A 14,004-nucleotide genomic window follows, 5' to 3' on the forward strand; every position below is an offset into this window, starting at 1 on the left:
TCCTTGGGCCCTCAGCCTCAAATTGACTCTAATGCCTACCGACGCGTCTCTGACTCGGCGTGGGATGAACCTCCGACGGAGAGAAGGACCCTCTGAAAGGCTAGACCACCGGCATTCCTGACTGGTAAAGCCGCGTCATGGATGCCGCGCCGAGAGAAACAGACCATGGTAAAATTCTTATCGTCGTGCTATCGCACTTTTTCGATGGTTCTTAACAGCGATCGCGCAAACATCCGCGGATTCGGCTGCCTTTACGTCTCAATGAGGTTTGACAGCCCCGATGCGCGTGTTGTTACGGTACGCTATCCAATGCGCAGCAACCCGTCAATGCTTAATTTTTAAGCAACTGGATCCATTTTTAGGGGTCTCTTTGGTAATGATTGGCCTCTACAGCCACGGAGAAACGCGCGGGAGTCAGGGATGCTCGCTCCGGTGACGAATACGCGGATGGAGCACCCTGTCATTCGCTCACCTCAACTCGGGCTTTTCGCTTTGTACCGCTAAAGGCCGCCCCTGAAGCCTTTTTTGGTGTAGCGTAAGGCGTCCCCGAGCAGCACACCCTTGTCCCTAATCGGCTGTCTTTTCATACGCGTATCCGATGCGCATTCAATGGCCCCCGTGTGGATTTGCTCCGAAGATGGCGCCGGAGCAGGAGGCTCGGAGGAGGAGGCTCAGCCCTACCGGGTCTCCGCGTATAATCTCAAAATCTGCAGCTATTGTCCATAATTCTGTCGGATGCAAGGGGCGACCGTATCACTGGCTGTTTTGCATCACAGACAACACGCATGTCAACACGGGCAGTGCAACAAAGGGGTTGGACAGGATGGGGGGAGGGTAGTTACTTATATCGCCCGAGTGTCTAGATGGAGAGAACTCGTGGATAGATCTTCAGCTTCAGCATCGACAAATACATTATTTTTCCCTTCTCTCGTTTCACATCGTTGACAACTCGCTCTTCTTCTTTTTCGCGGAGTCCAGTCTTTCATAGAATCACGCCGCGCAAATACTGCATCAACGACTCAGGCCTACTCAACGAGACAGACATCATGGCCGACAACAGCACAACAACAGAGGGTGCGTCGAAGGGCTTCGTCTTCTACCACTATGAGCCGTCCATGGTTGCAGCTGTCATTTTCATCGGGGTGTTCGGAATCTCGGGTCTCTTGCACATTTGGCAGTTGATACGAGCCCGAACATGGTATTTCATCCCCTTTGTGATAGGATGTCTCTGTAAGTTGCGTTGTCGAATATCAAGTGGGTTGAAGCTTGGCTAACATAGACCAGTTGAGACTGTTGGTTACCTCGGTCGCGCTATGTCTTCACAAGAAGCACCTGACTACACCCTGAACCCCTACATCATGCAGTCGATCCTCCTCCTGCTTGGACCAGCTCTGTTCGCTGCATCGATATACATGATTTTGGGGCGCTTGATCAATCTTTTGGATGCCGGAAACTACTCTTTGATCAGGCCAAATTGGCTTACCAAGGTTTTCGTTCTCGGCGATCTTCTATCTTTCTTTGCCCAGAGCGGAGGTGAGTTCAAGAATGCCACATATCGCTTAAGAATTAAGAGCTAACCTTTTCAAACAGGTGGCGGTATGCTTGCAACGGCTAAAAGCACAGATTCCGTTAAACTGGGCGAGAACGTCATTGTCGGTGGTCTGTGTACTCAGATCCTCTTCTTCGCCTTCTTCATGGTCGTCACCCTCATCTTCCACATGCGCCTTTCTCGCAACCCAACCCCGAAGACATACTCTCTTGATACCCCTTGGAAAGGCCTTCTTTGGGTTCTCTACGGAACTAGTTTTATGATCCTGGTTCGGTCGCTATTTCGTGTCGCGGAATACGTCCAAGGAAGCGGGGGAGAGCTCCAGTCAAAAGAGATGTACATCTACGTCTTTGATGCGCTTCTCATGGGCCTTACGTCAGTCCTCTTCAACTGGTTCCATCCCAGTCGTGTCATCAACAATCGGGACACCAGCCTCAAACAAGTATCAAGCTCAGAGGTTCTGTCCGAGGGATACTTGATGGAGAGCGGCCAATACCAGCAATCCAAATACCAACAGCAACAGCCCCAAGGACCACCGAGCCCCTACGAGCCTTATCACGGTACCCAGGGAGGCTTTCGGAGGTGAAGAGACTCAGCAAAAGCGGGGTGAGCTTCCCGCAGACTCGGCAGTAGAACTTCGGGTGTCGACCGAGGACTGGAGGGAATGGGCATACGAGCCAACCGGTGGGCGATGAGCACGGTGAAATCTTCTTTGTCTAAGGGCATTTCTTTTGTAATTCGGGCGGGATGGGATTTAGGCATGTGGTGCTCGTGCGGTATCTGGGTACACGAAGCGACAGCGCATCGCATTGACGGCTTGTATAAAATAGAATGTACGATAACAAAAATGAAAGCATGAGTTTGAAAGGAGAATACTAAGGATGCCTGCTTGAGCTTCAATCTGTGCAGCTCAGTTACCGTGCGGCCTTATCGTCGCCATGGGTCAAAGTCTCCTGGTAGAAAAGATACCTTAGTAGCTTGAAAGTCATGCGAACTTATCCCGGTAGTTCTTTCTATCTTGGGTACTAATCGCCTGAGATCTAACGTAGCATCTGCCTTCGGTCGGCGATGCATCCGGACGCCCCGAGCCGTGCTCTGGTCCACCCCCGATCGCTCCACTACCCATTCGGGTCCCGAACTCTGGCTAGCACCCGTTGTTGGCCGAATGGCTTCCGCAATTCAATCTCGATCGTATCAGTATCATCTTACAGTTGATAATGAGAGATAGAATGTAGGCAGCCGCATCCCCTGGCGAACTTGGCGCTGCTTTCGCGAGACCCTATCCGAAACCCAGCGGTTCCAACGTCAGCACTTGTCCGTTTAGAGTCACCCAAGCCCAGCCGTAACTGAGCATGACGTTTGAACATCTCTTATTAGGGACTTTGTGTTCTCTGAGGCGAGACACGCACCGTGCCCCCGCTTCCTTCACACCTAGAAACCATCAGGGCAGAGCTTACTAAAACCACGAAAACACAAGCCCGGAACCCCGCCCAACAGCAACAGCATCAAGTACATCATCTACCTTGGTTCTTGCGGACGCCATTATCGCCTGTCACATCGATAGCTTATGGTCGATCAAACATGCGCCGTTTCCATCCCGTCCACGCCCTGCCACTGCTGCTTGCCACCACCTTCACGATCGGTGGTGCGATGCCTCTCTGGAACCCGTCTGGCGCCATTCGCGAGTTCGGCCTTCCTGAGCACATTCAGACATCCACTGAGGCGCAGTCGGCTTGGAAAATCTACGGTATTCGAATGTCGCTTTGGGGAGTTGCCATGTGGACCTTCTTTCTCCGGGGAAATTTCGAAGCGCTTGATACTATGATGAGCCTATTCGTGGGGATGGGAGCTGTGGATGGTTACGTGTGTTACTGCGAAGGTGTGCCAGGCCAGGGACTTTTCAGATTCGGCACCAGCGTTGTTCTTGGACTTTGGGGCGTTCTCGGGGTGAATTCTAGGTTTGCAAGGGCATGATCGTGTAAGCTGTGAGCAATTTAAGCCTACCGACAACGACACCAAGAGGGGGTGCGATCAGAAGAGGGAGAGCAGCGCCGACTCCCGAACGCCGTATGTCGTCACACTTCTTCAATCACGTGGATATCATTGCTTTCGCTACAAATTCAAAGAATTTTCGATAGAACTCAGTCTTTGCGGGGTTCGCTCTAAAGCTGAGACGGTCTAGGCATCCGGAACTCTCCTTGCCTTGAATCAGTCTCGCCATCAATGCCATTACAATGTGTATAATCCTCCCATTACTCGACTTCAAAAATGCGTCCCGTCACGCAATACTCTCTTCACAGCTTGCGCATCAAGATCTTCTTGTCGGGATCAGGCTGGGTCTATTTAAGAAGTCAGCGTTGCGGTTCTAACCCTGAAGGACAGCAGCCTTGGTGAGTAACTTACCACAGACCCGAAATCCAAGTTTTTGTATCTCTCAGTGCTGCCTTCGACCATCTTGATGTCATAGTTCGCCAAGGTCGTCGCCATGATCATCTTGATTTCGTTGACAGCGAAGAAGCGACCCGGGCATGCGTGACGACCAAATCCAAATGTCAGACTCGTGGGGCCACCAACGCTGACGAATTGGTTGAGGGCAACAACCTCCGCCTGCTTTGTGCCCGTCTCCTGCTCTGTCTTTGCCTGGCGCAGCTTGTAAAAGCGAAGGGCGTCGAATTTGTCGTGGTCGGGGAAGTACTCGTCGTCATTGTTGATGCCGATCATGGGGATCTCGATAATGGAGCCTTTGGGGATGACTTGGCCGTTGGACAGAGTGAAGGTCTTCAGAACCTTGCGCGTGAACGAAGCTGAAGGAGCTTTAGTCAGTATTTCAGTTTCTAACAACAGGCAGGACTTCAGCTCACTAGATCCGAGAGCATAGAATCTCATGGTCTCCTTCAAGAAGCTATCCAACTTCTTCATGTTTTGCATCGCAAGACTGGTGAAGACACCATTGCTCTCGGCCAATGCCTGTTGCACGTCTTCTCGAAGAATGGGGATCAGTTCGGGCATGGCCGCCAGCGTGTAGAACCTGACAGCTAATTAGTAATTGAAACACTTCAGAAGAAGAGGAGCACATACGCGTTGGTAGAGGTAACGGTTGTGGTGTGGATAGCAGCGAAGCTGATGCCGAGCTGATACCTAGCAAGCTCCTTGTCATCCTTCTCGCCGAACTTAGTCTGCGCGTCCATGATCCACTGCAACATGTCGTAGGGCTTCTGGTAGTCGGGATCCTTGACTGCTTCGCGTCTGGCAGTCACAACAGGTCGCAAGAACTTGTCTGCGGCATCGATGCGCTCGTGTACCTTCTTCACCTCTGGCAGTCCTGGAGCGACAAATCGGCGTGTCCAGGGCCTGAGATCAGAGATCTTGCGAATGGCCTTCATCAAGTCAACGGTGTAGTTGATCGCGGCGTCAAGGTATTCCTCCTCGCGACAAAGCTCAGGGCCGATAAAGACGCGTCCAGATGCCATTGCGACAATGCGGAGGAGCTTGTCCATAATTTTGACCTCAGTCCATTCTCCAGAATGTGGGAGCTCGATGCGCAGGGCTTCGATGACTTCGTCTGCGATAATGGGGTTCAGTCGTACTAGGTCGCTGTTAGTCAACGATAGCTGCAGCCATGCAAAATGTAGACCATTTACCAAGTGCTGGGGTCAAGCTGCTCTTAACGGTGTGAGGCAGCAAATCAATGTCGGTCTCGACCTTGGTGTACTTGGCGTGCATGAACTGCAACAGAGTATTAGCAAGGTCACCTCTAACCCTCTACTCTGCTTCTTTCCGGAGACCAACCTCTTCAATAGCCTTGTTAAAGCTGAGAACATCGTCGGGCAGTCTCTTCAGCTCGTTCATGAACTTGGGAGCAACGACAATATTCGGCGATGCTGAGGTTGTGTCAGCAACTCGTCGAAAGAGTCTAACTACCGCCAAGACTTACCCCTGGTCGTAGTAATCCTCCAAGCTCTCTCTTTGAACTACAAGGCCCCGGTGTTAGTCGTGATGATCGCAACCTGTCTCGCGATGCCGTCACCTACCCTCTTGTATCCGTCAAGATACATATCCTTTGCTGATCCGCTGAGGAACTTCTTTCTTCGACTCTCGGCTCCTCCGAATTCTGTCCCGATCATGGGAAGGTCCGCCCACGGGTCGCTCTTGAGAACGCTCTGCAGCAGAACGGCAACGACGCAGGCAAACACAGCAGTCGCTGCGATCGGCCAGCGGTTGGCCAACTCTTCGAAGACGGTGGTGTCCACCACTGGCATAGTGGTGGCGTTCATGTTGGGGAGCATCGACATCGACATTCTGGGCGATCGGCACGTCTGCGATGGTGTGCTTGAACAGATGAACAAACTCAGAAGAAGTTGGGACCTAAGGATGTAATATAGTCTCGCAGTCCTTCACACCCTCCAGATCCGCGCTCCAGTTGGTTGGCTCCAGCATGACAGCAAACACTGCGCCAGCTCCCCTGACCTCCTTGTTCGCATGGAGGTCCCCCACCATGACGAAAGGCACTGCTAGTCTGCCACATAACCGACGGGAGAGCCTCGAACGAGTACGAGTAGAACGAATAGCCGGTGGGTTACGAAACTTGCCCGCGGCATGCGAAACCGGGTGGAACCGCCTCAACTACCGGAGGGAGGGTGGCTCTGCACCCCTGTGCCGATCAACGGGACGAATGACAAAGTGATCTGAAGAAGTTGCATTAGCGCTGCGGGCAAGTGTGCTGGGGGGAGGCAAAACGCGGGGAGCCAGGTTGGGGAGGTGGACGGGCTTGACTTAAAGTCCGAGCCAAGGGTGACTGCTTGAAGCTCGCGTGGTAAACGATGTACGACCCTATCGGTTTCGTATTCGCGAGTCTGATCGTCAGAAGTAGCCAAACAGATTGTAAAGCACGACGTCGTTTAAGAATAAGAACTGGACGGTGCGCCCTAGAAAGCAAGCGTGGCAGGTAAGACGCTACGTTGCAGAGTTGCTTGTCCATCGTGAACTCACGCGATGTCAAGCAAGAAGCCGTCGCTAAAGCTTCGTTGGGAAACCCTTCTCGGAGCCTCGCTTTGATTATTTCTCCCGCTGCCAAGGCTTCCCATCTTCTCATGCGGGAAGCAACCTGTAATGTTTCAAACGCTTCTATTCACGGTATGCTACTTTTCAAAGGCGGTCAAAGCGGCCAATGATTGGACGAAACCTGCAAATAATGGAATTGGAGCAGACTGAACGAGTAGGAAACTACTGCTTTCAGATTGCTAAGACTCTGAAAATGATTTATTGGTGTGTTCGCCCTCCCAGTCGGGACAGCAATACGTCGGATAACTTTGCGGGCGCCTAGGTGTCATCTCCCACCGGTTGACAGACGCCGAGGTCGTCATGCACTGTCATATTTACGAGCCGTAAACTTTCAGGAAGCCAGTAATCTCCCCATCAAAAAGTGGTTTGCCAGTGGAAGGGTCCTCGCTGTCAGCTCCCAGAAGTCTTGCCTCCCAGTAAGTCCCTTGCTCTGTGTCAGTATCCTTCTTGAAGCCCCACGTCGTGTAGCCTTCGGAGCCTAAGAAGATCCCGCTCTGCTTCGTTCCGTTGATGTAATGCGAGTACGGCTGGATTTCGGTACCGTTAACCTCGTACATCAGGAGAGCGTCGTACGGAATATCGGCTGCAACGAGGTTCTGCCATGTGTAACCCGAGACACCTGTAGGCACGTAGCCTTGAATACCTTCTCCGTTGACACATCGAAGGGGGTTCTGCGCCACGCCAGCTTTGTCAAGCACGGCCATCTGATCATCGTTGGAGTAAGCAAGTGTACTAAGGTTGCCCAATCGGGGGTGGCGGCTTCCGGCATGGAACTTACGAATCCCCATCGGATGCCAGTTGAGCCGCGGGAGTAAATGGCTGTCAGCCCGTGGCCGGTAATGTATTCTCCTGTATCCGTCGCCTGCATCGACCACGGCCCCGCCTGGCCGGTCGAGGCATCGTACTCCGGGTATACGGAGCAGTCGCCGGGGATCAGCTCGGCAGTCACGTTCGGTGCTGCGGCGGTGAAAGGGGCCGCCGCCAGGCAGAGGGCGGCAGTGGCGGTGACGAACTTAGCGAGCGAGGCCATTATGGTGCGAACTTTATAAATGAATGGTAGGGATGGTTTGAGTAACTCGTTGATCTGAAAACACAACTACGATTGCTTCGTCGAATCTCTGCTTGGGCTTTATACGTATTACCCCTGAAAAAAACATCTAGGCAGACAACCCGGTCTAGGCTTTATTCCTTCGTAAACCGGTGAACTTCCGGGACCGAAATGCTCGAAGGATCTTTCGTGGCCACATTACGGAGCTAGACAATCGACGGCGTAATCCTGCCTAAAATCGCGGCCCTTTTGGTGGACGGAAGAGTACGGGAGCTAGGGGCACTGAGAGGGGTTGAGACCACTAACTTGAGATTCAGGGCGAGGCCTAAGAAGACCCTGGTAAATGATCGCCGCTAAGTGCCGTTAACCGCCAAGCATCGTGAATCAACGAGTGAAGTCTAGCGCAGCTAAGTCACTTCATGCCAAAGCAGAGACAGTGTGCCTAGCAGGTGATGTCATTTCAAGGCAAATTGAACTTCGCTTAAGCGCCCGGCCGGACCGTTGTCCAGAACAATTCTGAGCTATGTGTCTTGCTGCCTACTCAAACGGCCTCAATTGATATCACCGAACATCTCCTTTATTCTGCTGTGCCACAAGCAACCGTCAAGGGTGTTTTTGACAGCCGTTCTGGAATAACAACAAGCACGAGCTTCATGAGAAAGCTGCTAGCCTGGGGGAAACAGTTGGCAATTCGAGTCGATTGCTGTCACGGGCTAGAGCCCGGATTGATATCTCCGGCTTCGCCGGAGCAGTTACCGAGATCCGGCTCCGTTGGACCCACTATTCTGCCGCAGTACGCCGCCTAACCCGGCCTGCTTCACCGCTGTTAGGTGCCTATCCCTGTAAAGTCCTTTCTTCCTTCTTCAGCTTAGAATAGTCAATCGACGGCACCTCTACGTTGAACAAGCCTAGGGGCCAGCCCCTTACATATTCTAAGCTCAACAACAAAAGACGCTATACGAAACCTCACGAGAGCGATACGACTGATTCGCTAGAGGGTAGCGCAACGAGAAAACGCTATACGAAACCTCACAAGTGCGACACGATGGATTCGCCAGAGGGTAGCGCAAACGACGCGATGACTGCAGAGATTGACCGCAGGGTTAACGAAGCAGTCACCGCAAGCATACGTCCTCTTCAGGACCAGATAACGCAGCTCTTGACAGCTCTGAACGGGCTTATGTTAACAGATAGAGCGACCCCTACGCCGCTTGCGAGCAGCGTACCAACCCCGTCTACCGCCGATACGACTATACAGGCAACGAGCGACGATCGAATGATGGCAGTTGAAGGGCGAAGGAAACCCCTGCCAGACCCCCCGAAGTTTACAGGAAAGCGTAAGGAATACGCAGGATGGTCCCAGCAGATGCGGAATAAGATAAGGCTGGATAAGAGATTTATCGGTGGCGATGAGGATATCTGGTACTACATCAACGCCTGCCTCGACCATGGGCCCCAGCAAGTTATGGCCACCTTCTATGCAGCAGGAGGTCCAGGGGGCCTATACAACCCGCAAGAGTTCTTGAGCTACCTAGACCGAACGTATAAGGACTCAAACACATACGACCAAGCTGCCTCAACCTTACGAACCCTTCGTCAGCGAGAGGACCAAGCCCTAGCTTCCTTCCTACCCCGGTTCGAACGGATATTAGCAGAAGCTGGAGGGGCTGACTGGCCTAGTCGAGCGAAGATAACGCTCCTTGAGGGAGCCCTGAGCGTGAAGCTTAGGAAGGCCCTAGTTACTGTCGAACTTCCCCTGGACGACTACCACCAATGGCTCTTGCGGGTCCAAGGCGTTGCTTCTAGGCTAGAGCGCCTACCTCAACAAGCGTCTGAACACACCCTGTCTCGCCCAAGAGCACTACAGGCTAGCCAACGAGATGCGGAAGGAGATGTGGTGATGTCTGGCATTAGCCGTACTAAGGGCAAGGGGAAGGCAAGGTCACGTCACCGACGTAGCAGCTCCTCCTCATCTGAAGACCCGCCACAACCTATAAAGGACAACCGTAAATGCTTCAACTGTAACCAGATTGGCCACATCGCTGTATGGTGCCCTAGGCTGAAGCGTTCCTATCCTGCGAAGGCTAAGAAGGTTAAGAAGGTTAAGAAGGCTGCAAGACCTAAAGAGAGCAGCAGCAGTGCTACAGAGGAGCTAGGAAGTTCTGAGACAGAAGAGAGCTCGGGAAAAAAGTAACTCCAACGCAAAGTCGGGCGTTGGAGGCAAAGCCTAGTGATATCATCGAATGGAAGCAGTTCAAGCATCGCATGAGCAGCAAATCAGCAGTGATCACTGCCCGCATACATAAGGGCACTCAAGCAGACGCCCTGGTAGACACTGGGTGCGACCTATACGCCCTTGTCGACCATGACCTCGCCCGCAGGCTGCGCCTACCAATAGTAGACCGCTCAGAGCGGATACTAGGCAGCTTCAGCGACGCTACAGGCGCCACGAAAGCGACAGGTGTAGTTGTCTTTAACCTAGAGCTATGTGGCTATGATGAGAAGATCTTTGCGTATACTGTCCGCGGTCTTGGGGATGACCTCTTCCTTGGGAAACCGTGGATGGAACGGAACTGCGTCGTATATGACGCTTCTGCGCAACAGATACGTCATAGGAGAGGTGGTGTAGACTTACGACTGAAAGGCGAGGAAGAGCCAGAACGAATACGCCAGATTAGAACTGCTCGACTCCTCCCAGGAGCCCCCTTTACAACGCTCTACAAGAGGGCGCAACGACAAACTGGAGAAACTGCAGCATATGAAGTGCGGGCTATTAGCCTGGCAGACATACAGAAAGCCCTCGCGAAGAAGACAGAGAAAGCAGACCTTAAGGCTCTCCTTCCGCCAGCTGTTCTAGCTGAATTTCGCGAGCTATTCCAACCCGATGAGGCTGCTAACCTCCCACCACATCGCCCCGGGGTCGACCACGAGATCCCTATCAAGCAGGACAGTAAGGGCAACGAGGCTGTACTACCATGGGGCCCGCTCTATGGGATGTCACGAGAAGAGCTCCTCGTCCTCCGGAAGACCCTGCGAGACCTACTAGACAAGGGCTTCATCCGCGCTAGCAGCTCCGAAGCATCAGCCCCAGTACTGTTCGTACGGAAACCAGGAGGAGGGATACGCTTTTGTGTTGACTACCGCGCCCTCAACGAACTCACTAAGCGCGACCGATACCCCCTCCCCTTGATTCGGGAAACACTACGGACTATTAGCGCTGCAAGGTGGTTTACGAAACTGGACGTAGTAGCAGCGTTCCATAAGATTAGAATTGCAGAAGGGGAGGAGCATAAGACAGCATTTCGGACCAGATATGGACTATTCGAGTGGCTAGTCGTCCCCTTTGGCCTCACAGGAGCCCCCGCCACGTTCCAGCGGTATATTAATGGCGTACTTCGAGAATACCTTGACGACTTTGCGACGGCGTATATGGACGACGTACTGATCTACTCAAATGGGTCACAAAAGGACCACGAAGCGAAGGTCCGGCTAGTCCTCCGCAAGTTAGCTGATGCTGGCCTCCGGCTGGACCCGCATAAGTGCGCGTTTTCTGTGAAGACCGTTAAGTATCTTGGGTTTATTGTTACAGCTGGTATAGGCATCTCCTGCGACCCTGAGAAATTAAGAGCAATTAAGGAATGGGCTGCGCCAAAGACAGTTAAAGGAGTCCGGAGCTTTTTAGGATTTGCAAACTACTACCGGATCTTTATCCCAGCGTACTCAAACATCGCTGGGCCCCTTATAGCCCTTACGAAGAAGGGTGCCCCATTCTGCTGGGGTAAGGAACAAGAAGCAGCATTCCAAGAGCTAAAAAGGATCTTTGCAGCAAAGCCTGTCTTACACCAACTAGACCCTGAGCTTACAACCTACGTTGAGGCTGACTGCTCAGGCTTCGCTCTTGGGGGAGTACTATCGCAAGAAGACGAGCACGGAAGACGTCACGCAGTAGCATACCACTCGCAGCGGCTGAATGCCGCCCAGTTCAACTACCCAATCCACGATAAGGAGATGTTAGCTATTATGAGCTGCCTGCGAGAATGGAGGGCAGAGCTACAGAGCGTTGAGAGCTTTAAGATCCTATCCGACCATAGGAACCTCAAGTACTTTATGCAGAAACAGAAGCTCACGGAACGACAAAGCCGATGGGCAGAGGAGCTATCTCAGTATAACTTTGAGATACAGTACCGCCCAGGAAGCGAAGCGGTAGTGCCAGACGCACTCTCTAGACGTGAACAAGACGTACCTACGTCCCTAGAAGACGAGCGCGAACAAGGCCGGATTCTCCAGCTTCTTCCCGAAGTAGCCCTTCCCTCAACGCGTACACGACGTGTAGAGGTAGCACCAGCGATGCTTGTATTTACCGACGATAAAGAACTACAGCAGCTCTGGGATCAGACCCAAGCAGGAGACGAAGTCTACCAGCGGGCCTATACTGCTGTGAAACAACGAGAAAGAAGCTTCCCACCTAGCCTCAAGCTAAAGGTTCAGATTGCTGAGTGCGAGATCGATAACGGTAACCGACTGCTATTCAGAGATCGGATCTGGGTACCAGGTAGCGAAGACCTGGATAGGGAGGCGAACACGCTACGTACTCGTATCGTCCAAAGTATCCACGACTCAGTGCTTAGTGGCCACCCTGGTAGAGATAATACCCTCGCGCTAGTCAGCAGACGCTTCTACTGGCCTGGCCAGTCGCAGTTAGTACGGCGTTTCTGCCGTAACTGCGATGGTTGTGGGCGAAGTCATATCTGGAGAGAACGCCGCAAGGGACTCCTAAAGCCACTGCCGATACCACAGCGTATACGGAGCGATCTTGCTATGGATTTCATCACAGATCTACCCCCTACAGATAAGAACGAGAGGTTCCTTTGGGTAATTATTGACCGGCTAGGTAAAGGCGTAACCCTCGAAGCTATGCAAAGTATGGAAGCCGAAGCCTGCGCTGAACGATTCCTGAGCTGCCACTTCCGCTTCCACGGCGTCCCTACATCGATTGTGAGCGATAGGGGAAGTAACTGGACAAGCCGCTTTTGGCGGCAGTTCTGTAAGCTGTTAGGAATAGAGCAGCGGCTTAGCACTGCCTACCACCCGCAGACTGATGGAGGCCCAGAGAGGATGAACCAGGAGATCCAGGCCTACCTACGTAACTACGTCACCTACTCACAGAAGGACTGGGCATATAACCTTCCAGCAGCTCAGCTAGCGCTTTGTAGCCGCGATAATAGCGCTATTGGGATGAGTAGCTTCTTCCTAGAGCATGGATACAACCCAGAGCCTATTAAGGTCAAGGAAGCAGACCCAGCAAGCCCTGAAGGCACCTGTGAGGGCCAAGCACGCAAGTTGGTAACAAGGCTTCAAGATGTGATGGATATGGCCCAATCGACCCTCGCCTCAACACAGCAACGCTACGAGGAGCTGGCTAATAGGAAGCGCCAGCCTACAGAGAGACTAGAAGTAGGCGACAAAGTCTGGCTTCACATGGGGCATTACAGATCCCCTAGGCCTTGCAAGAAACTGGATTGGTTACACCACAAGTACACAGTTACGAAAGTCATCTCACCATACGTGGTAGAGCTTGATGTACCAGCAGCCATATACCCACGCTTCCATGTGGATATCCTGAAGCGCGCAGGTAACGACCCCTTACCTGGTCAAACGTTAGATGACGAGCAGCCGCCACCAATTATAGACGATGAAGGCGAAGAGACCTGGAGTGTAGAGAGTATCGACGCTGCTACCTGGAAGCGTCGAGGGCGCGGGCGACGCCGCGAAGTTCTGGTTAAGTGGGAAGGATATACAGAGAGGACCTGGGAGCCTGTCGAGACGCTCCAGGGGACAGAAGCAATGGAGGCTTACGAACGCCGTTATGGCTCTGCGATGGAGCACGATGGAGACCCAGCCTTAGCGCCGCGGGCGCGCCGCCGGAGGGGAGCGGGGGGGTGATGTCACGGGCTAGAGCCCGGATTGATATCTCCGGCTTCGCCGGAGCAGTTACCGAGATCCGGCTCCGTTGGACCCACTATTCTGCCGCAGTACGCCGCCTAACCCGGCCTGCTTCACCGCTGTTAGGTGCCTATCCCTGTAAAGTCCTTTCTTCCTTCTTCAGCTTAGAATAGTCAATCGACGGCACCTCTACGTTGAACAAGCCTAGGGGCCAGCCCCTTACAATTGCTGCTCTCAACAAGCTTTTGATGTGCACCAAAAGAGGGGTGATGGAAAGCCTGCTCGCGCCAGTGAGTTTTCTCCTCCCGAATGAACTACTACTTTCGGGTGTGGCGTCTTCGACCTTCGGGCGAAGCTTATGTTGAGGTGTGGTCACAGAGCCTATCGGATGGTGCCCATTTTG

At 52.9% G+C, this 14,004-nt stretch overlaps 4 protein-coding genes across 4 annotated transcripts; 2 read left to right on the forward strand and 2 right to left on the reverse strand.

Moving 5' to 3' along the window:
* Positions 1-1,046: 1,046 nt before the first annotated feature.
* Positions 1,047-2,135, forward strand: RTA1-6 (Protein RTA1; the record flags this gene model as incomplete). The annotated part of the gene is made up of 3 exons (XM_032037294.1): positions 1,047-1,230; positions 1,285-1,533; positions 1,591-2,135. The coding sequence occupies 3 exons, from the start codon at positions 1,047-1,049 to the stop codon at positions 2,133-2,135; spliced, it is 978 nt and encodes a 325-aa protein (XP_031883981.1).
* A 1,708-nt stretch (positions 2,136-3,843) lies between these two features.
* Positions 3,844-5,847, reverse strand: ATR2-3 (Cytochrome P450 monooxygenase ATR2; the record flags this gene model as incomplete). Its single annotated transcript, XM_032037296.2, has 8 exons — positions 3,844-3,888; positions 3,953-4,353; positions 4,411-4,577; positions 4,628-5,135; positions 5,191-5,275; positions 5,339-5,430; positions 5,484-5,520; positions 5,581-5,847. 8 exons carry the CDS (start codon positions 5,845-5,847, stop codon positions 3,844-3,846), a joined length of 1,602 nt encoding a protein of 533 aa, XP_031884073.2.
* A 1,077-nt stretch (positions 5,848-6,924) lies between these two features.
* On the reverse strand, positions 6,925-7,640 carry CGGC5_v016698 (uncharacterized protein; the record flags this gene model as incomplete). Its single annotated transcript, XM_032037298.1, has 2 exons — positions 6,925-7,314; positions 7,389-7,640. 2 exons carry the CDS (start codon positions 7,638-7,640, stop codon positions 6,925-6,927), a joined length of 642 nt encoding a protein of 213 aa, XP_031883898.1.
* Positions 7,641-8,703: 1,063 nt separating this feature from the next.
* Positions 8,704-13,601, forward strand: CGGC5_v016699 (Transposon Tf2-9 polyprotein; the record flags this gene model as incomplete). The annotated part of the gene is made up of 2 exons (XM_032037299.2): positions 8,704-9,848; positions 9,890-13,601. 2 exons carry the CDS (start codon positions 8,704-8,706, stop codon positions 13,599-13,601), a joined length of 4,857 nt encoding a protein of 1,618 aa, XP_031883897.2.
* Between the last annotated feature and the right edge of the window lie 403 nt (positions 13,602-14,004).

The sequence above is a fragment of the Colletotrichum fructicola genome (genome assembly GCF_000319635.2).
Source record: "Colletotrichum fructicola Nara gc5 chromosome Unknown KSG_Nara_v1_contig11, whole genome shotgun sequence".
Classification (NCBI taxonomy): domain Eukaryota; kingdom Fungi; phylum Ascomycota; class Sordariomycetes; order Glomerellales; family Glomerellaceae; genus Colletotrichum; species Colletotrichum fructicola.